Source organism: Bufo bufo, chromosome 1, assembly GCF_905171765.1.
Source record: "Bufo bufo chromosome 1, aBufBuf1.1, whole genome shotgun sequence".
Taxonomy (NCBI): Eukaryota; Metazoa; Chordata; class Amphibia; order Anura; family Bufonidae; genus Bufo; species Bufo bufo.
The window spans coordinates 215,969,100-215,992,867 of record NC_053389.1 but is presented as its reverse complement, the minus strand read 5'-3'; the positions used below and the strand labels follow the sequence as shown (position 1 = coordinate 215,992,867).

General features: G+C 43.9%; 1 protein-coding gene across 2 annotated transcripts in view; it reads right to left on the bottom strand.

The window, feature by feature from the left end:
- The window catches only part of HSD17B14 (hydroxysteroid 17-beta dehydrogenase 14), a 75,474-nt gene that overhangs the window by 21,865 nt on the left and 29,841 nt on the right, over window positions 1–23,768 (bottom strand). The window contains exons 4-7 of one of the 2 annotated variants that reach the window (XM_040435034.1): window positions 21,197–21,263; window positions 19,320–19,411; window positions 16,817–16,921; window positions 2,855–2,922 (exon numbers count right to left, since the gene is read on the bottom strand). In XM_040435034.1, the coding sequence (XP_040290968.1) occupies window positions 2,855–2,922; window positions 16,817–16,921; window positions 19,320–19,411; window positions 21,197–21,263 (332 nt within the window). The remainder of the gene's footprint in view (window positions 1–2,854; window positions 2,923–16,816; window positions 16,922–19,319; window positions 19,412–21,196; window positions 21,264–23,768) is intronic. The other variant, XM_040435042.1, reaches the window with a different exon arrangement.

Genomic DNA, 23,768 nt, shown 5'->3' with positions numbered 1-23,768 from the left:
ATGGAATTGCGTTATGGTCCGTGGTAACAGAATCCATAACGCAATTCAGTAAATACCACAACACGAACCGAAAACGAATTTCAAAATATAAAATTCGCTCATCCCTATTACCATCAGGGACGGCCTCTTTCTACTGAAATATTTCACTTCTGTTATGTAAGTGCGGTTGACATTGGTTGGCCAAATAGATGTTCAGCCATCAGCTATCTAGATCACTTTAACCCCTTCTATCCCAACGCTGTACATGTACGGTATAAGGAAGGATTTTAAATGTGTTGCCCGCTTACGACCGCAGTGGGCGCCACAGCCACCAGGTCTCTGCTGTTTCAAACAGCAGAAGCCCGGGACTAATGTTTGAGACTGTGATCATGCCAATCACAGACATTCAACCCTTTAGATGCTGTGGTCAAATGTAACATAGTAACATAGTAACATAGTAACATAGTAACATAGTAACATAGTACATAAGGCCGAAAAAAGACATTTGTCCATCCAGTTCGGCCTGTCATCCTACAAGTTGATCCAGAGGAAGGCAAAAAAAACCCTGTGAGGTAGAAGCCAATTCTCCTCACTTTAGGGGAATAAAAAATTCCTTCCCGACTCCAATCAGGCAATCAGAATAACTCCCTGGATCAACGACCCCTCTCTAGTAGCTATAGCCTGTAATATTATTACACTCCAGAAATACATCCAGGCCCCTCTTGAATTCCTTTATTGTACTCACCATCACCACCTCCTCAGGCAGAGAGTTCCATAGTCTCACTGCTCTTACCGTAAAGAACCCTTTTCTATGTTTGTGTACAAACCTTCTTTCCTCCAAACGCAGAGGATGTCCCCTCGTCACAGTCACAGTCCTGGGGATAAATAGATGATGGGATAGATCTCTGTACTGCCCCCTGATATATTTATACATAGTAATTAGATCTCCCCTCAGTCGTCTTTTTTCTAACGTGAATAACCCTAATTTTGATAATCTTTCAGGGTACTGTAGTTGCCCCATTCCAGTTATTACTTTAGTTGCCCTCCTCTGGACCCTCTCCAGCTCTGCTATGTCTGCCTTGTTTACAGGAGCCCAGAACTGTACACAGTACTCCATGTGTGGTCTGACCAGTGATTTGTAAAGTAGTAGGAATATGTTCTCATCACGGGCATCTATGCCCCTTTTGATGCAACCCATTATCTTATTGGCCTTGGCAGCCGCTGCCTGACACTGTTTTTTGCAGCTTAGTTTGCTGTTTATTAAAATTCCTAGATCCTTTTCCATGTCAGTGTTACCGAGTGTTTTACCATTTAGTATGTACGGGTGACTTGCATTATTCCTTCCCATGTGCATAACTTTACATTTCTCAGTGTTAAACCTCATCTGCCACTTATCTGCCCAAGCCTCCAATCTATCCAGATCCCTCTGTAGTAGTATACTGTCCTCTTCAGTGTTAATTACTTTACACAGTTTAGTGTCATCTGCGAAAATTGATATTTTACTATGCAAGCCTTCTACAAGATCATTAATAAATATATTGAAGAGAATAGGGCCCAATACTGACCCCTGAGGTACTCCACTAGTGACAGTGACCAAAGGTATCGAAATTCTGAAAAACCAGAAGTGCATGCTTCTGAGTTAGGAACAGATCAGGGGGAACAGATCATGCGGTGATCAGGGGAGCTGTTCATTAGCTCTGATGTGCTGGTTCTCTCTGAAGAGACCGAGTGTTTCAGAGCTGTAGTTCCATTGGAGGCCTGTAGGTGGGGGGGGGGGGGGGGGGCACAATAGGATAAAATCTAACAATTTAAAATCACTCCCCTTTCCCCAGAATAAAAATTAATAAAACAATAAAAAAAAACAAAGATCATGAGCATCACCATGTTCCAAAACTGCAAAACTATAAAAAATAATAATAATAAAAATTCTCTCTTACGGCAATTGGTGTAACAGAAAAGAAAAAATTTTAAATGAACAATTCACAATTTTTTTACTACTTCACTTACAAAATATATTTTTTTTAAATGTGATAAAACTCCAAAATGGTATCAATAAAAATTACAGATAGTCTTAAAAATATGAGCTCCCACACAGCTCTATAGACATACAGTAACTATAATACATTTATGGGCGTAAGCATATAGCGATGAAAAGAAAGAAATATTTAAAGTTTTTTTTCAGCATAAAAAAAAAGAAAAACCATATAAATGGGGTATTGTAATCGTGAAGAATGAAAGGCAGAATTGCATATTTTTTTCAAAATGTCACCCCATTTGGCCTTTTCTTCGTGGATCCCACTACATTGCATGCAATAAATAAGTAGCTGTCATAAAGCCTGCCTGCCTACTGTTTTTCATGTAATGTTATGCTTCTCTTTCTTTCTTTCTTTTATTGTAATGGAATGTCGTTTAAGCATTTCACCGCAAGTTATACTATGTATTGCGCTGTATTCTGAAGTCTTGGTTTTTACACGTCTAAAACATACTGTAATAGTTTCACCTGTTTAAAAATGTGGTCAGAAGCAACACTGCAAATTCATGAGAATTTGTAGTGATCTATCTTTTTTTTTTTTACTGCGCACCAAACTACCGGCATGTGTAAATACATCCTGAGGGTTCACATGAAGTTTTTTGAAGGAGGATTCGAGGCAGATTTGTGGTTCTAGCAGGAAGGAGAAGTCGAAGTCCTTCCTTTATATTTCAATTTCCTTTGGAATCCACTCATGGCTTTGGATGAAAAATCTGCAGGAACATCTGCCTCAAAACTTCCAAAAAAACTCAGTGTGAACCTACCCTTAGACTCACACCAAAGTTTCAAAAGAATAGCTGTATCAGGTTGTGATGAAGAAAATATGCAGACTTGTTGAGACCTTACCTGTTTATTCGCACATTGTACTGGCTTTCATCCACAGCCATTGCCTTGGTCATTGCAGTCACTGCTCCCTGGATAATTAACACAAGAGGGAAATGTACACAATTATTGTGACATAAAAAAGTCGAATACCGTATTTTTCGCTTTATAAGATGCACTTTTTCTCCCCCAAAAGTGGCAGTGCGTCTTATAAAGCGAATACTAGTGAGCGCTTCCATTATGGAAGCGCTCACTAGTATGCTTTAGGTGCCGGGAGTAGGGAGTGAAGCACTGCAAGCGCTTGTACTCACCCTCCCGTCTTCATTCCTGGGGCCAGCGCTGCACTGTTTTGACCGCGTACAGCGCCAGGACGTAGTGCGCGCACTATAACCTGACGCAGTCAGGTGACAGAGCAGCGCAGGCCGGGAAGACATGAGAGCTGGAGAGGAGCCGCGGCGCAGGACAGGTAAGAGATGGTTTTTATTTTAATCTGATCTGAGGTCTGATGGGGGTCTCACTATGGGCTGATATAAGGTCTGATGGGGGTCTAACTATGTGGGCTGATCTGAGGTCTGATGGGGGTCTCACTATTGGCTGATACAAGGTCTGATGGGAATCTCACTATGTGGGCTGATCTGAGGTCTGATGGGGTCTCACTATGTGGGCTGATCTGAGGTCTGATGGGGGTCTGACATGAAGGGCTGATGTGATGTCCTGATATGGGGGCCTGATCTGATGTCCTGATATTTATGGGGGCCTGATCTGATGTCCTGATATTTATGGGGGCCTGATCTGATGTCCTGATATTTATGGGGGCCTGATCTGATGTCCTGATATTTATGGGGGCCTGATCTGATGTCCTGATATTTATGGGGGCCTGATCTGATGTCCTGATATTTATGGGGGCCTGATCTGATGTCCTGATATTTATGGGGGCCTGATCTGATGTCCTGATATCTATGGGGGCCTGATCTGATGTCCTGATATTTATGGGGGACTGATCTGATGTCCTGATATTTATGGGGGCCTGATCTTAGGATCTGATATTTATGGGGGTCTGATCTGAGGATCTAATATTTATGGGAGTCTGATCTGAGGATCTGATATGAGGTCTGATGAAAAATATTTTTTCTTATTTTCCTCCTCTTAAACCTGGGGTGCGTCTTATCATTGGGTGCGTCTTATACAGCAAAAAATATGGTAAATGTGTGAACAGATAAGTCATTTTTTCAAAGTCAACAACAAAACAACTGAGTGAGACTATGTTTATATTACATTTGTGGTGTCTCTTTAGTGTGTAGGCCAGAAAAACTCCTGATTTACACGTTCCCAATGTACATTAGCCTAATGGACGCCAGTAAACAGTAGTATAACCAGGGGCGTAGCGTGGGGGGGGCCAGGGGGGGCGTTGCCCCTGGCGCAAAATTGCAGGGGGCGCCAGGCAGCAAACACTTCAATGAGGGTCATATGAGACAGTAGAGCGAGCGTAGTGTCTAGAATGTAGTTGATCCTGGGCGGTATGATGTCAGGGAAAAAGGGCGGAGTCTCGTCATCCAGGGGGCAGGGCCTAAAGATGTGTGGGAGATTCTACAGAGCAGGAGCAGAGTCTACAGGTAAATATGTGGAGGAGAATAGTGACTGTTATTTTTACTTGGGGGGCTTTTTGCAGGGGCTGAAGGGAGAAGGAATGGAATCATCTTTGTATTGGAGACTGTATGTTAGAGGGGTCTGAAGAGAGGGTAGTGGGGGTGATATTATTTACATGGGACTGTATGCTGGAGAGGCTGAAGGCAGGGGGGTTATATTATTTTACATGGAACTGTATGCTGGAGGGGCTAAGGCAGGGAAGTGATGTGTCTTACATGGGACTGTATGCTGGAGGGGCTGAAGGCAGGGGGGGTTGTATCTTACATGGGATGGTATGCTGGAGGGGATGAAGGCAGGGGGAGAGATGTATTTTACATAGGACTGTATGCTGGAGGGGCTGAAGGCAGGACGAGTGATGCATTTTCATGGGACTGTGCAAGAAGGGCTGGAAGGCAGGGATGTGATGTATCTTACATGGGACTGTATGCTGGAGGGGCTGAAGGTAGACAGCAAAGAGAGGGAGTGTGATATTATTTACATAGGACTGTATGTTGGAGGGGCTGAAGGCGGGGAGTGATGTATTTTACATGAGACTGTATGCTGGAGGGGCTGAAGGCAGGAGAGTAATGTACCTTACATGGGACTGTATGCTGGAGGGGCTGAAGGGGGGTCATAATTATTAATATAATACTGCAGAGGGGGCCATTATAATATTATTAATAATAATGCAGAGGAGGAAATAATAATAATAATATAGAGGGGCCAGTATATAGTATATTATAGTTATACAGAGGGCATTATAGTTATGGGCACTATGGGGGAGGGGAGGTCTGTTATCTGAGGATAATAGTAAAGTGAGAAATCCAAAAAGAATTCGGTGAAACTCTACAGAGATGAGACGCAGCTGAAAGTTGTTATCATGACGGTCCTATCTACGAATGAAGATGCTGAGGAAAGTCTACATCACAGGAGAGGTCACTGGATGTAACAGGTATAGTGCGGTATTCTCCTGTGTATTTCATAGCAATGTATGTTATGTCCATCCAAATATCTGTTTGGGGAAGGTGGATATAGAATTTGGGCCACACTGCCGAAGCCTGGCCCCAGACTTCAGGTCACACTGTGTGCTCTGAATTCTGGGGCCTCACACCCATCTACTACATTATCTGTACTCAGAGAGTTATCCCTGTGTTATCTGTGGTGTTACATAGGACTGCAGATGACATTTACTGCATTATTTGTAAAAAGGGGCGTGGTCACAGGTGGGGGGGGGGGTGCGCGCGCAATACTTGGCTTGCCCTGGGTGCTGGCAACCCACGCTACGCCACTGAGTATAACAAACAGAAAAACCTTACTACACTGCGTGCAGAATTATTAGGCAAATGAGTATTTTGACCACATCATCCTCTTTATGCATGTTGTCTTACTCCAAGCTGTATAGGCTCGAAAGCCTACTACCAATTAAGCATATTAGGTGATGTGCATCTCTGTAATGAGAAGGGGTGTGGTCTAATGACATCAACACCCTATATAGGGTGTGCATAATTATTAGGCAACTTCCTTTCCTTTGGCAAAATGGGTCAAAAGAAGGACTTGACAGGCTCAGAAAAGTCAAAAATAGTGAGATATCTTGCAGAGGGATGCAGCACTCTTAAAATTGCAAAGCTTCTGAAGCGTGATCATCGAACAATCAAGCATTTCATTCAAAATAGTCAACAGGGTCGCAAGAAGCGTGTGGAAAAACCAAGGCGCAAAATAACTGCCCATGAACTGAGAAAAGTCAAGCGTGCAGCTGCCAAGATGCCACTTGCCACCAGTTTGGCCATATTTCAGAGCTGCAACATCACTGGAGTGCCCAAAAGCACAAGGTGTGCAATACTCAGAGACATGGCCAAGGTAAGAAAGGCTGAAAGACGACCACCACTGAACAAGACACACAAGCTGAAACGTCAAGACTGGGCCAAGAAATATCTCAAGACTGATTTTTCTAAGGTTTTATGGACTGATGAAATGAGAGTGAGTCTTGATGGGCCAGATGGATGGGCCCGTGGCTGGATTGGTAAAGGAAAAACCACAGAAAAAATGCACCAAACGGATATGCCACTGACTATACTGGCTAGTCATAAATGCAGATATTAAAAGCTGAGACTTTCGCCAATATATTCCTGTCAGGAAAATATCGGAGCCCATCATTGCACCACGTCACGGTCACTCAGCATGGCAAAGGGTCCAAACACTACGCTACCTATGGTGTGAACGCGGTCTGAAGGCGATAGGTAGCGTAGTGGTAGGACCCTTTGCCATGCTGAGTGACCGTGACGTGGTGCAATGATGGGCTCCGATATTTTCCTGACAGGAATATATTGGCGAAAGTCTCAGCTTTTAATATCTGCATTTATGACTAGCCAGTATAGTCAGTGGCATATCCGTTTGGTGCATTTTTTCTGTGATTTATATGATTGTATTTACATCTGCACAATGCTCCGTTTTGTGTAGGATGCCCTTGTGGTGCATGTGGACCGCGCCGACATCCTCCACCGTATGCATTTTTTGCTGGGGATAGTCGTTTGCTGCGGTCCACATGCGGTGGGGCTGCTCCCCCAATGTAAAACACGCTACAGTGTTAGGGGTTGAGCCGCTCCTCCAGTATTGCCACTATATTTCTGTGTTTTTGTCTTGGATTGGTAAAGGGCAGAGAGCTCCAGTCCGACTCAGACGCCAGCAAGGTGGAGGTGGAGTACTGGTTTGGGCTGGTATCATCAAAGATGAGCTTGTGGGGCCTTTTCGGGTTGAGGATGGAGTCAAGCTCAACTCCCAGTCCTACTGCCAGTTTCTGGAAGACACCTTCTTCAAGCAGTGGTACAGGAAGAAGTCTGCATCCTTCAAGAAAAACATGATTTTCATGCAGGACAATGCTCCATCACACGCGTCCAAGTACTCCACAGCGTGGCTGGCAAGAAAGGGTATAAAAGAAGAAAATCTAATGACATGGCCTCCTTGTTCACCTGATCTGAACCCCATTGAGAACCTGTGGTCCATCATCAAATGTGAGATTTACAAGGAGGGAAAACAGTACACCTCTCTGAACAGTGTCTGGGAGGCTGTGGTTGCTGCTGCACGCAATGTTGATGGTGAACAGATCAAAACACTGACAGAATCCATGGATGGCAGGCTTTTGAGTGTCCTTGCGAAGAAAGGTGGCTATATTGGTCACTGATTTGTTTTTGTTTTGTTTTTGAATGTCAGAAATGTATATTTGTGAATGTTGAGATGTTATATTGGTTTCACTGGTAAAAATAAATAATTGAAATGGGTATATATTTGTTTTTTGTTAAGTTGCCTAATAATTATGCACACACAGATATCCCCCTAAAATAGCTAAAACTAAAAACAAACTAAAAACTACTTCCAAAAATATTCAGCTTTGACATTAATGAGTTTTTTGGGTTCATTGAGAACATGGTTGTTGTTCAATAATAAAATTAATCCTCAAAAATACAACTTGCCTAATAATTCTGCACTCCCTGTAAAGAATAGTACAGTAAACTACACAGTTCAATGTAACAGTGTCCAGTAAAATAAAGTATATGTTAAGGGTACAGTATGAAACCTGTCAGGGCATCTTTTTAACAAATACATCCTGGCGCATGCATTAAATGGAGGATGTAAAAGGAGCCTAAAAGGGGTTTTCCATGAGTTAGAAAATTAAAACTGAACGAAATGATAAAATTATAAAATTCTCAATATAGTAATCAATATTTTTCACAATTTCTTCTCTGATCTTGTTTGGGCTCCCCTCCACATCTGTTTACAAGCCAATGTGATGACCACCATGTGAGCAAACCAGCAGGCCACTGTGGTGATATGCAAGCCAAAATGACATCCTCACTTGTGGGAACAGAGATACAGTGGGGGACCCTTACAGAGGCTTAGAAAGAATGGTGAAGAATTAAACAGAAAAATGCACTATTTTAGCCGTTTGGGCAGAAGTAAATTACCATTTTTGTTTTTTTAAACCCTAGAAAACCCCCTTTGCTATGATCGAGCAAACAAATGTTCCTACAAATATTCATTGACGATCATTTCCCCTTGTAAGCATCCCACCAATCAGCCAGTAAACAAGAAAACACTCCCTTGTTGGCTAATCATATCTTTTATGCATGTACAGTGGATATAAAAAGTCTACACACCCCTGTTAAAATGTCAGGTTTCTGTGATGTAAAAAAATGAGACAAAGAGAAATCATTTCAGAACCTTTTCCACCTTTAATGTGACCTATAAACTGTACAGCTCAATTGAAAAACAAACTGAAATATTTTAGGTGGAGGGAACAAAAAAAACTAAAATAATGTGGTTGCATAAGTGTGCACACCCTCTTATAACTGGGGATGTAGCTGTGTTCAGAATTAAGCAATCACATTTAAAATCATGGTAAATATCAGCATACACCTGCCATCATTTAAAGTGCCTCTGATTAACCCCAAATAAAGTTCAGCTGCTCTAGTTGGTCTTTCCTGAAATTTTCTTATAGTCGCATTCCACAGCAAAAGCCATGGTCCACAGAGAGCTTCCAAAGCATCAGAGGGATCTCATTGTTAAAAGGTATCAGTCAGGAGAAGGGTACAAAATAATTCCCAAAGCATTAGATATACCATGGAACACAGTGAAGACAGTGGCACAACAGTGACATTACCAAGAACTGGACATCCCTCCAAAATTGATGAAAAGACAAGAAGAAAACTGGTCTGGGAGGCTACCAAGAGGCCTACAGCAACATTAAAGGAGCTGTAGGAATATCTGGCAAGTACTGGCTGTGTGGTACATGTGACAACAATCTCCCGTATTCTTAATATGTGTGGGCTATGGGGTAGAGTGGCAAGACGAAAGCCTTTTCTTACGAAGAAAAACATCCAAGCCAGGCTACATTTTGCAAAAACACATCTGAAGTCTCCCAAAAGCATGTGGGAAAAGGTGTTATGGTCTGATGAAACCAAGGTTGAACTTTTTGGCCATAATTCCCAAAAATATGTTTGGCCCAAAAACAACACTGCACATCAAACAGTGAAGCATGGTGGTGGCAGCATCATGCTTTGGGGCTGTTTTTCTTCAGCTGGAACTGGGGCCTTAGTTAAGCTAGAGGGAATTATGAACAGTTCCAAATACCAGTCAATATTGGCACAAAACCTTCAGGCTTCTGCTAGAAAGCTGAACATGAAGAGGAACTTCATCTTTCAGCATGACAACGACCCAAAGCATACATCCAAATCAACAAAGGAATGGCTTCACCAGAAGAAGATTCAAGTTTTGGAATGGCCCAGCCAGAGCCCAGACCTGAATCCGATTAAAAATCTGTGGGGTGATCTGAAGAGGACTGTGCACAGGAGATGCCCTCGCAATCTGACAGATTTGGAGTGTTTTTGCAAAGAGTGGGCAAATCTTGCCAAGTCAAAATGTGCCATGCTGATAGACTAATACCCAAAAAGACTGAGTGCTGTAATAAAAACAAAGTATTAGTTTAATGGTGTGCACACATATGCAACCATATTAATTTTATTTTTATATTTTTTCTTCCTTCTACCTAAAAGATTTCAGTTTGTTTTCCAATTGAGTTGTACAGTTTATAGGTCACATTAAAGGTGGAAAAAGTTCTGAAATTATTTATCTTTGTCTCTTTTTTTTACATCACAGAATCCTCTGAGCGCCAACAAGAGGCTGTATTGTCAATTATCATTCATTACAGACAAAAAATATGCTGGTAAAATTACCATAAAAGGGTTGAATTCATGACCTATCCGTAGAATACAATTCGGAAAAATCTTCAGACCCTTTCCCTTTTTTTAAACGTTTTATGTTGCGCCCTGGTGCTAAAAAAAAATATATATATATATATATATATATGTTTTCCCTCATAAATCAATCAGAAAGTGAAAACTTAATTTTACAAATTTCTGCTAATTTATTAAAAAGAAAAAAAGAAAAAGTTTTGCATGGACAGAAGTATTCAGACCCTTTATTTTGACACTTTCTGCTGCACAGTTCACAAGAGCACAGTTGCCTCCATATTTCTTAAATGGAAGAAGTTTGTACCAACTAGGATTCTTCCTTGAGCTGGCTGTCCCACCAAACTAAGTAACTTGGGGAAAAAGGGCCTTGGTAGGAGAGGTGACCAAGAACTCAATGGTCACTGGCTGAGCACTAAAGATTCTATGTGCAGATTGGGAAAAAAAAACCTCCAGAAGGTAATCCATCACTGCAGCATCTGTTTTATGGCAGATTGGCCAGAAAGAAACCTCTCCTCAGTAAAAGACACATAAACATTTGCAAAAAAAAAGGACTCCCAGACTCAATTCTAAACGTGACCTGGTTTGGAGGAAACTCGGCACTACTCATCACTAGAGATGAGCGAATTTCTCAAAAATTTGATTTGGCCAGTTCGCCAAATTTTCCGAACAAATTTGATTTGATCCGAATTTATTTGTGGCGAATCACGTTAAAAAAACAGCTATTTCCTGGCTGCGGAGAGCCTGTATAGTGGTGTAGAACACTGTGCCTTGCAGTAACACGCATAGGAAGTCTGCTGTGGTAGTGAAACAATACTGTGAGTCAGTATGACACGCAGATGACAGGAGTCGCTCTTAGAATCAATGCACACTTATTTGCGCATTTATGGGGCCAAAACTGACCAAATAACTCAAGTGTGAACTGAACCTTACAGGTCGATGTTAGCGTCAAGAAGAAGCGCACTCCTTTTACACCGTCGTCAGATGATTCCATATAGATGTCTACAGAACTTGTTCTATTAAAGTATACAAGTAGAGCCCCTCGAAAGAGTGGAGAGAGTGTCAGCAGTAAGTTTGTGTTGACGTCACTGATTATTTTGCCCTTCCTCTGATCTGTCAGAACAATAACCCCCCAAAAAATGGATCCTGTCTGTTGAGCATTTGCCTTCACTCGGTCAGCATTTGGTCATTAATCCATCAATATTGCTAAAGCCAAAAACGCAGGAGTGGATCCAAAACAATGACAAGTGAATGGAATATTCTTCTGTGTTTTATACTTACTCCTGTTTTTGGCTACCAAATCATAAACCAATTCTGATGCAAAATAGAGACCATGTCATACAGGCCTTACAGCTGCTACATAGACAGGATCTGTTATGCGTCTCATTTTTCCTTCCTTCTGACAGATCAGAAGGGTTAAATAAATGATGATGTCAACCAGGCCAAAAAGGCAAATTAGTGTCCCAGTTATGGAGTGGGGAGGGTGGAAGCAGCATGAGAAGACCACAGAGTGGTGAAGTGGCATCAGCATGAGGACACCACAGAGTGGTGAAGTGGCAGCAGCATGAGGAGACCATAGAGTGGCCCAGTGACATAGTGTTGAGGTAGCAGCAGCAGCATGAGGAGACCAGAGTGGCCCAGTGACAGAGTGGGGAGGTGGGGGGAAATTCCAGTACCAGGTGAAGATAGGAGCACCTTGCAGCAGGTGTGGCATCAGGCGGCTGGCAGCATCAGAATAGTAGCTAAAGCAGGTAGCCAGAAGAAACAGGTCTCTTTTGTCAAAGTGTTGGTGTGGCACCATCGATGATCTAGTCTGATGCATCAGGCAATGGTGTTTGAAAATCCTGGCTGATCCACGCCTGATTATAGCTAGGAAGAAAGACGAGACAGAGGGGATATGATAGAAACTTTTAAATACATAAAGGGAATCAACAAGGTAAAAGAGGAGAGAATATTTAAAAGAAGAAAAACTGCTACAAGAGGACATAATTTTAAATTAGAGGGGCAAAGTTTTAAAAGTAATATCAGGAAGTATTACTTTACTGAGAGAGTAGTGGATGCATGGAATAGCCTTCCTGCAGAAGTGGTAGCTGCAAATACAGTGAAGGAGTTTAAGCATGCATGGGATAGGCATAAGGCCATCCTTCATATAAGATAGGGCCAGGGGCTATTCATAGTATTTAGTATATTGGGCAGACTAGATGGGCCAAATGGTTCTTATCTGCCGACACATTTTATGTTTCTAAGATTCATCTTGACAAAGGTCAGTTTCTCCATATTTTGGGTGGACAGGCAAGTTCTCCTTGGGGTAACTATGACCCACGCCGCACTAAACACCTGCTCTGATGCCACACTGCTGGCCGGGCAGGAAAGCTTGTCCAGGGCAAACTCGGCCAGTTGCGGCCACAAATAGAGTTTGGCTGCCCAGTTGTCCAGGGGATCTTCGATGTGGGGTGGCAGGGAGCACTCCAAGTATGCCACAACCTGCTGGTTCAAGTTCTGCTCAATGTCTAGCTGCTGGTGAGTAGTTTTGTTCAGTAGGCGGGTGAAGAAAACTGCTCATCAGCAACTCTAGACTTAAGTTTCTGCTGATGGAGCTGTACTGTAACCCCTTCCCCCATCCCCAGCAGCCATGGCAGTGGAATGTGATCACAGAGGGCCCCCCCCTCCCCCCGGGCAGACCTGCGTGAGGATGGGCGAAGGTGCATATGGGCAGTGGTCAACTGACTACATAGGATGTCTCTATAGTAGTTCAGTTTGTCCTCCCTCTCAGCGGGTGTAAAAAAAAAGGCCCCCATTTTGGACCAGTAGCGAGGGTCTAACATGGTGGTGAGCCAGTAGTCATCCCTCTGCCGAATGGTGACAATTCGGCTGTCACTACGCAAGCAAGTGAGCATGCATCAGGCCATTTGCGCAAGTGACTCAGAGGGACTCCCTGCCTCCATCTCCACTGCATACTGCCACGGTGTGTCTGGGTCTTCTGCCTCCTCTTCCTCATCACCCTGTAGCTCCTCTGGCTGATCCTGCTCCTCCTCTCCTGTCACCTGTGTAGAAAAACCACCCATTTTTCTACACATTGCTTGTGCTCAAATGTCCTCCTCCTCCTCCTCTAGTTCAGCCCCCACAGGGCTAATGTGACCATGAGATGTAGTCGCCATGTCTTCTGTCCCCTGGCCAGTCAGATTCAGTAGCATCTGTTTCAGGACATGAATCAGTGGAATAACTTTGTTTATCCCGTAGTCCTGGCGACTGACAAATAAAGTGGCCTCCTCAAAGGGCCCGAGCAATTGGCAGGTGTCACGCATTAGCTGCCACTGGCTGATGTGCGCCATCGCCCACAGGGGTGTACCTCTGTCTGCCTGTATCATCAAGAAATCGTTTATGGCCTTTCTCTGTTCATATAATCGGTCCAACATATGGAGGGTGGAATTCCAACGGGTGGAAACGTCACATATCAGCCTATGTTGGGGGATGCCGTTCTGCAGCTCATGGAGGGTGTGCTTTGTGGTGTACGAGTGGCTGAAGTGCATGCAAAGTTTCCTGCCCATTTTCAGGATGTCTTGCAGAAGGGCGGAAGACTTCAGGAACCGCTTTACAACCAGACTGAACACATGTGTCATGCAGGGGGCGCATGGCTCAGTCCTCCTCCTCCTCCGCAGTGCCGATACCATGTTCTTCCCATTGTCGGTCACCATGGCTCCGATTTTGAGTTGTCGAGGAGAAAGCCAGGATTCGATTTCTTGATGAAGGACGCAAAGTAGTTCCTCCCCTGTGTGACTTTGTTCACCCAGGCAAACCAGGTGCAGAACAGCGTTACACCGCCGTGCCCTGCACATGTGGTACGCTGCAGGGGCACTGTGAATTGTCCCTGAAGTGGAGGCTGAGGACACGGTGGAGGATGAGGAGGCAGAGGCAGACATTATCGCAGGACCAACGGCGTGAGAACGTGGAGGTGGAAGCGGCGTCACCAGGCCAAGTTGCTGGTATGGCTGGGCAGAAACCACATTTACCCAGTGGGCGGTAAAGGACATATATTGTCCTTGACCGTAGTTACAACTCCACACATCGGCGCTGCCGTGCACTTTGGCAGACACCGACAGGCTAAAGGACTGGCCCACCTTCTGCTTCCTGTAAGAACTGTGAATCTGTGGAATAGACTTCCTCAGGACGTGGTCACAGCAGGAACAGTGGACAGTTTTAAAAAGGGTTTAGATGAATTCTTAAAAGCAAACAACATTAATGATTATGAAAACGTGTAGAAATCTGAGTCTCATTTCCTTCTGGGACAGGGAGACTGGTCAGAGTTGAGGTAAAGCTGAATGGAGCAAAGTACAGAGATATTCTTAAAGAGGACCTGTCACCGCTCCTGACATGCCGGTTTTAATCGCTTCATGCATTCCCCATGTTGTAACAATTCTGGAGCAGCACTGATTGGATAGAGTGAGACTGTGCAGGTACACCCCCCAACTGGTTAATACCCCTCTGTACCCTTACTGCAGACTGCTAGCAATTCATTCATAATTTCTAGTAGAAATAATAAAGGAATAACACAACATAGAGCCATAAGAATAGATGCTCCAGAAGTGTTACATGGGGAAAGCATGAAGCTATTAAAACAGGCATGTCAGGAGAGGTGACAGGTCCTCTTTAATGCAAACCTGAGCCAAAGTGCTCTGGACCTCAGACTGGGTTGAAGGTTTACCATCAAACAAGACAATGACCCTAAGCACACACCCACGACAACACAGGAGTGGCTTAGGGGACACCTTTGTGAATGTCCTTGAGTGGCCCAGCCAAAGCCCTGACTTGAACATCTCTGGAGAGACCTGAAAATGGCTGACCACCAACGGTTCCCATCCAACCTGCCCGAGCTTGAGAGAATCTGCAGAGAATAGCAGAAAATCCCCAAATTCAGGCGTGTAAACCTTGTGGCATCATACCCAAAAAGACTGGAGGCTGCCAAAGGTGCTCCAACTAAGTTTTGAGTAAAGGGTCTAATTACTTGTTAATGGAATGCAAGATTTTAGTTTTTCCTTTTTAAAGGGTTTCTATCACTTCGTTTCACCTATTTAGCTTTCAGACACTAGCGATCCGCTAGTGTCTGCTTTATCTAACCATCCTAATATAAGAGCTTATTGTCCTGCCGTTTAGCTAAAAAAATAACTTATATAGATATGCAAATGAGCCTCTAGGTGCTATGGGGGCGTGATTAGCACCTAGAGGCTCCGTCTACCTTAACAAACTGCCGCCGCCCAGCGCGTCCCTCCAGCCCGCCCATCTCCTCCGGAATGCGATGCTCCTCGTATTCGGCGCATGCGCAGTGAATGTCTGATCGCTTCCCTGCTCAGACATCTCCACTGCGCCTGCGCCGATGACGTCATAGTGCTCCGAGGAACAGGCGCAGTGGAGATGTCTGAGCAGGGAAGCGATCAGACATTCACTGCGCATGCGCAGAACAGAGACGCGCACGGAGAGGATCGCTTCAGCTGGAGATGGGCGGGCTGGAGGGACGCGCTGGGCGGCGGCAGTTTGTTAAGGTAGACGGAGCCTCTAGGTGCTAATCACGCCCCCATAGCACCTAGAGGCTCATTTGCATATCTATATAAGTTATTTTTTTAGCTAAACGGCAGGACAATAAGCTCTTATATTAGGATGGTTAGATAAAGCAGACACTAGCGGATCGCTAGTGTCTGAAAGCTAAATAGGTGAAACAAAGTGATAGAAACCCTTTAATAAATTAGCACAGATTATGTTATCACTTTCTCATTATGGGGTATTAAGTACAGAATGATGGGGATTTATTATTATTTTTTTTATTATTATTTTAGCACAAGGATGCAACATAACAAAATGTAAATAAAAAAGTTAAATGGTCTGCTGGGGGCCTGACACCCAGCTTTGTGCCAGTCAGCTTTTTGAGGAGACTGCGGCACTTGTGTGAGCGCTGCATTCTATTTATTGTATACCTGTAAGTGAATTGGACAGATCAGTGTAATTACAGCGGCTCTGTCACTTGAATGGGATGGAGCCGCTGGAATTAACCACTTCTCGACCGCCTATTGACCATAACTGTCCTGGGCGGTCGGGTTTATCTCTGAATGGACGTTCTGGAACGTCCTTTCAGAGATGGCAGGTGCACGCTAATCGCGCAGATGCCAAGCGGGGCGCCCGCTGTCAGTGACAGAGAGAAGGCAGGGACCGTTCCTGGGAATACCTACATTCTAGAACGCTGTAGATCGTTTCTTGCTGTATTAAAAAAATTACCATACTAAGGATAAGGGTGCATTCACACGACCATATAAATGGATCTGCATTTCAATGGGGCCGCAAAAGATGCGGACAGCACACCGTGTGCTGTCCTCATCCGTCGTTCCGTGGCCTCGCCAAAAATATGGAGCATGTCCTATTCTTGTCCGCAGTTGCGGACAAGAATAGGCATTCTCTATATAGCGCCGGCCATGTGCGGTCCGCAAAATGCAAAACGCACGCGGCCGGTATCCGTGTTTTTCGGATCCGCAATTTGCGGACAGCAAAACACTTACGGTCCTGTGAATGCACCCTTATATAGATATAAAACGGTAAAAGTGTTCATTGTGATTGTGTATTCAAGACATTGTACCTTTGTGGCCACATAAGGTATTGCATGTTTTTGACCAATAATTCCAACAAGACTTGATACGTTGATAATGTTCCCTTGAGTTTTCCGGAGATGAGGTAAAGCATACTGACATATAAAGGAAAAATAACACAAAAATAAAAATTTATAATGATTGATAACACATAAATGGCAAAAAGGGTAGTCATTTTTCAACCTTATCGTCCTCCCATTCAGCCTCAGACACTCACACTGGGGCAGATTTTTTACTGTAGACAGTGTATACCGTGTTTATCACAGTGGTTCAGGTAGGATGATACATTTGGTGCATGGCTAGACGGTTTTGCCTGACTTTATACTAGCTATTGTTTGGCTTAGTTTGTGACAGAATTTACCTAGGATTGTGGTGCAATTTTGGTGCAAAACGTTGCATCTTAGGTCATGTCCCCTTTTCCACTAAGCCAAGTCACTTTCAAATGACATCACCTCCCTCCCATTGGTGAGCTAGATGCAGTGGATTTTTATAAAATGATATGCACCAAATTTTGGCATAATTTCTGACAATGTAATGTGAGTGCACCTAGACAAAACGTGTTCTTTAGACAATCGGTTAGTTTACATCAGGATCTATTGCTATATGTAGACTAAGGTAGAAATGTCACAACTGTCCCTCTTTTGGGGAGCATATGATGACAAGGGATGCAAAGATTATAAGACATTTTATATGACTTGTAACCATTTGCCAGGACTTCAGGCTCATGCACACATCCATTTTGCAGCTCTGTATGTATTTAGTGCCAAAGACAGGATCAGATCAGTAGTAACAGCTCTAGTGGTCTCCTGATTGGATGCCTGAGCTGTCATTCAGAGGGGAGGGGCTGGAAGATTGAACATGAATGGAATCACCTCTTGAGCACTTGTAATTACAGCATCAAGATAGTGGGGGTGCAAATATTGATTTCTTGCTGCATTATTTTCACTGTAGGTACGTCTGCACTCTGCACCACTCTCCCATTAAATCATCAAAACTGCTGACCGACTCCCTTTAAAGTGTTATTCCAGGATTTTACTATTGGTGGTCTATCTTCAACATAGGCCATCAATATCTGGGTGGCGAGAATCCCACCAATCAGCTGTTCTGCAGTAGCTCTGGTGCCAGAAGTCAGCAGCGGAACAGCACTGCTCTATCAATGATGTGAAGGAGAAAGCTGGTGGGAACAGTGCTGCAGTAAGAAGCTCCGTCCACTACACAGGTCATTTCCAGTACCTGTTCCTAGGTGTGCTCTGTTACATACAACCGTAACAACCTGTACTAGAAAACTAATGCGTTATTCATCCCACGTGGTGAACCACGTGATGAAAAAGAAAAGAAACTGGAATGCCATTATTGCAGGGTTTTTCCTTGGTCATCCCACCTCCCACAAATGGAATAAAAAGTCATAGGTACCCCAAATGGTAGCATTGTACCAATAAAAACTACAACTTGTCCCGCAAAAAACAAGCATAAAGCTTCATCAACAAATTAATAAAAATGTTTTGGGTCCTGGAATGCAGAGACATGCGTAAGTGTTTTTTATTATGCAAAAGAAGTAAAACATAAAGGTAAAATGCCATTTAGGGCTTGTTCACATGGCCGTTGTGGTTCCGTTCCGTGCATTGGGGACTGCAATTTGCGGCCCCGAATGCATGGGTAACGTCTGTGCGGCGGCCGGGACGGATCGAGACCCATTTAACTTGAATGGGTCCATGATTCGTCCGCACCGCAAAAAAAATAGAGCAAGTTCTATTTTTTGCGGTGCGGAGGCACGGACAGAAACACCACGGAAGCACTCCGTAATGAATCAAGTGAATGGGTCCGCATCCGTGATGCGGAGTGCATACGTGGCGGTACCCAAGTATTGCCGACCCGCCGTATGCGGGCCGCAATACAGCCACGGAACCACAATTGCCGTGTGAACAAGCCTTTATGCTGCATGGTGAATGCTGTAAAAATAAAACTCAAAACTGTTGGAATTGCTGTTTTTTTCCCACCTACAAAATTAGTAACGGCTATACAACACATATACCCAAATAGTTTCATGAAAAAATGCAACTCATTCCATAAAAAAAAATATAAGGCTACATCGATGGAAATAAAATAAAAAAAATGTAGTCTGCAGTGATGAAAATCCTAGGAAAAAACAAGCGCTGCCTTCTAAAATAGCTATGTCCATTGGCTTTAGGGCCAATGGACACGTCCGTTGCCCGGCCGTGCCCATATTGAGGCCCGCAAGAATGGTTCCAAAATCTGGAAAGTCTGGTGCAGAACGGAGGCACGAAACCCTTCCATGGAGTTTCTCTCTGTGCCTCCACACTGCAAAAAAATAGAACAGGTTTTATTTTTTTTGCGGTGCGGACGGATCAAGGACCCTTTCCCGTGTATTGTGCATCTCATCCTGACAACCACAGTAAATAACGAAAAATGCAAAGCAATGAGATTCAAAACATCTAGTTCACACCGTGCATTCATTATGCATTTAGTTATTACCTTTGCAGTCAGAAAGTAGCCAATGAGATTCAGTTTTAAAAGGTCCTGGAACTCCTGGGCACTTGTGTCATCTATGATTTGTTCTGGAGGATCTAGGATTGCATAGGGTCAAGAACATCAGTATTAGAGAAGAGTACAGTTTAGTGCAGTCATTCATAGTGGTCCTCCTATAGACTAGTCTAACATATCTATAAGAAGACGGAAAGAATCTTCTGCAGACAGCTGACCAAAGTATTGGCTTAGGCTAGTTTCACACTAGCGGCAGCCTTCCCCAGCAGGCTGTTCCGGCGGGTGAACAGCCTGCCGGATCCATGCTGCCGCTAGTGCACGCCTGCCGTTAGAGGTCTGCTCCGGCCCCATTGACTATAATGGGGGCATGCCGGAGTTCCAGCGGCAGCAAGGCAAACATGTAGTTTTATTCCGGCCGCCTCTCGACATGTTTGCCGTGCTGCCGCCGGAAGTCCGGCCCGCCCCCATTATAGTCAATGGGGCCTGAGCGGACCTACGGCGGCACGCATGCACTAGCGGCAGCACGGATCCGGCAGACTGTTCACCTGCTGGACCACAATTTGCAGTCCGCAGCATGGGCACAGGCCATTCACGTTTGTGTGCATGAGCTGAAAATGAACCTGATTAACTGAAAAACAACCACCAGAGGTCAGACTAATAACGATGCGCCTAGTCTAATTCATCAACTTCAATGTGACTTTTAAAGGGGTTGTCTCAATTCAGCAAGTGGCATTTATCATGCAGAGAAAGTTAATACAAGGCACTTACTAATGTATTGTTATTACCCATATTGCCTCCTTTGCTGGCTTGAATCATTTTTCCATCACATTATACACTGCTCGTTTCCATGGTTACGACCACCCTGCAATCTATCTCAGGGACAGGACTCATCTCAGGTTAATTTGCATATGTATCAAATCGTTTTTTTTACACAATAAAAGCACACAGAGCTATGGGGACTATGGGGACTGGGTATTGCGGATGTGCTAGTGGCGATCTAGCAACCCATGTCCTCAGCTCTATACACAAAATCCTGGTGAAAGGTTCCCTTTAAAGAGGTTGTCCAGGCTTTTAATATTGATGACGTGTCCTCAGGATACCCTGCCGATCAGCTGTATGAGGGGATGGTGCACACGTGCCTATGTGACAGCAGCAGCGGACAGGAAGAGAGACGGTACGTGCACACTGTGCGCGTGGTCTCCTCAAACAGCTAATCAGCGGGGGTGCCGAGTGTCGGACCTCCCACCGATTTGATATTGATGACCTATCCTGAGGATATCAATATTAAAAGCCCGGACAACCCCTTTAATTAGACAACGACTTTAAGGCCTCTTTCACACAAGCAAGTTTCCTGTCTGGGTGCAATGCGTGAAGCAAAGACTAAATCCTGACCCATTTCACACATAATTTCTATGTTCAGGAAAAATTGCAGCAAATTCTATATTCTGTGTTTTTTCATGCAGCTCTGGTTCCATAGAAGTGAATGGGGCTTTAGTGAAAAACGGATTGCATCCGGATGCAATGCGTTTTTAACTGATGGTTGCGAGGAGATGTAAATTGTTATTCTTCAGTGAAAAACGCATCAAAAACTGATTGCACCAGCGTACAAAAAACGGAAACACTGAACGCGATCACATACAAAACGGACTGAACTTGCTTGCAAAACCATCAGTTTTTTCTTGAACAGACCCTGAGAGAATCCTTAACACTCGTGTGAAAGAGGCCTAAGGAGCACCCATGATATAATACATTGGTATCTATGAAGAAATGTGATCTGCACATAGCTTTAGTGCACTGTTCTCCTACAGTATAAGTATTGCACCTCCATCTTCTGGTGACCGCTATAAAACATCACATGAGGTACTTACGCCACCCAGCGTTGTTGATCAGACAGTCTATTTTTCCGTAGGTTTTCACAGTCACGTCAATCAGCCTCTGTTTTAAATGAAACTAAGTAGTTAATGTTTTATAATGTCCTCCATATGAAATTGTATTATATAAGCAGATAAAAAAAAACTGGGTCTTTGGCATTTTGTGATTCTTCTGTTACACATCAAGGCGTATTTCTGATAGCAAATCACTCCCATAGTGCATAAAAGAGCACCGCAGCAACTTCTTTTGATCAATGGTGGTCGGTCCTATTAATCAAGTACAGTAGAGTGCAAAAAATGTTTTAGGTTTCCACTTCCGAGAGAAAATAAATAAAATTAGGTTCTGTGTAGTGTTGAGCGAACTCCAGTTTTCAAGTTTGGCGTACAAGGATCGGGTTATCTAAGAATTCCGTTATGGATTCCGTTACCACGTACGCAGAAAACAGAAGTTCACTCAACACTAGTTCTGTGCTATTTTCAACTGGTTGCTCCACTTTCACAACCTGTCAATTAAACAGATTATAGAATTAAAGGAGTTTTCAGAGACTTAGGCTACTTTCACACTTGTGGCAGAGTGATCCGGCAAGCAGTTCCGTCGCAAAACGTATGCCAACTGATGGATCAGGATCCTGATCAGTCTTAAAAATGCTTGATCAGTCAGAAAAATGCATTGAAATGCCGGATCCGTCTTTCCGGTGTCATTCCGGTATTTTGAATGCCAGATCCGGCACTAATACATTCCTATGGGAAAAAATGGCGGATCCGGCATTCAGGCAAGTCTTCCGTTTTTTTGGCCGGAGATAAAACCGTAGCATGCTGCGGTTTTATCTTTTGCCTGATCAGTCAAAAAGACAGAACTGAAAGACCTCCTGATGCATCCTAAACGGAATGCTCTCCATTCAGAATGCATGGGGATATAACTGATCAGTTATTTTCCGGTATTGAGCCCTTTTGATGGAACTCAGTGCCGGAAAAGAAAAACGCAAGTGTGAAAGTACCCATAAATGGGTATTTGAGTTAAAAAAAAAAGTTTCATAACTCCTGTAGTGTTGGTGTTGTAAGAAATCGCAAACACAGACTTCTCTTTTGACAACGGGGTTTAGGTCCAAAAGGTGCTTTATTTCTGCACTTCAGCACCATCAAACACATAAACATCGAAAATAAACACCTGCCCGTCTGGGATCTACCTAATACATGTGTTGTCTCTACCTCACCTATAGAGAGCCGTTCACACACGGGATTAGATCCGGCTTCCTCAGCCATATACAGTCCAGCAGCCTCCAAGCTATGACCACACCAGCACCCTTAGGGGAGAAAGTCCAGAAGTCCTCCCGACTCTGACCGTGCGACCCTCTTTCCATAGGCGTCGCTGGGCCCCCAAAACTTCAGGCTTTGCAAAGCCTCGTGGCCCCTCAGCCCTCCTGGCTAAGACCACACAGAGCCCCTCATCCTTTCTCTCTCCAAGTCATACACAGAGGGTTGTTTTATCCCTCCTTGATTACAGCAGCAGGCCTCACCTGCGATCACCTCAGGCAAAAGACAATGCATGAGTGTGGACTGGCAGATCCCACTACCAAACCTATGCCCCAGTCCACATAAAATCCAGCCCAGAACAACATCTAGACAAAACTGCCTCAGCAAACTACACTTTGCTGAAACCACTGCAGCTTTCTGGATTTCAATTATCTCACCCAGCTGAGGTATCTGGGTGTGATATACACACCTCCCAGCACCTATACTGTATACATCACCACAGTGTGTATGTGGTGCACTTAAACTAACCTGATACATATCAGATTTGGAAGTGGCTGTTTTTTTAATTATGCACCCCATGTCTTCCAGGTCTGCTTCTTTCTTGAAACACACAGTGGAGAATGCATCCTCTGTCATATGATGTTTGTGAGAAAGACAGAACAATACATACATACATACAGAGAGATATGGAAAAAAAGTGAAAAACATACAGTAAGATACTGTAATCAGCAGACAGATCCAGAAGTACATAATAAATCCTCTTTAATATTAAAATATGCGGATTTGCAGACAGACTCAGACAGAAATACAGAAACAGACAAATACAGACAGACAGCTAACACACCAGTATCAAGACACAGACACAGAAAGCAGTTTGAAACAGCAAGTAACAGATCGAGCAGACAGGGAAACACCAAGTGACACTGAGCAAGATCTACACAGTCAAGCTGAAATAGAAACAGAAAAAGATACAACAAAACCTCAGCTTACTGCTACATGTTAGGTGTATTCAGCAAGCCAGCTTCAGGTGATGTAGAGCACAGCTCCCTTACATGCCCCGTGGAATCAGCAGACTGGAGGTTCAGAGCAGAAAAGCCGACCAGAGTTAGTCCCAGGTGCAAGAGAATGCACTTCACAGAGCTGGGACTAGACACAGAGCAGAGAAACTGAGCATGATCGACCAGCAGCAGGAGAGAGGAGACAGGTCGTAACCAAGGGATGCAGGAGTGTAAAGAGGGAGACTAAAAAGTAAGTAGATATTACTAGAGAACAGTGCAAAAAAGTTTATTAACCCCTTCACGACTTCCATACGGCT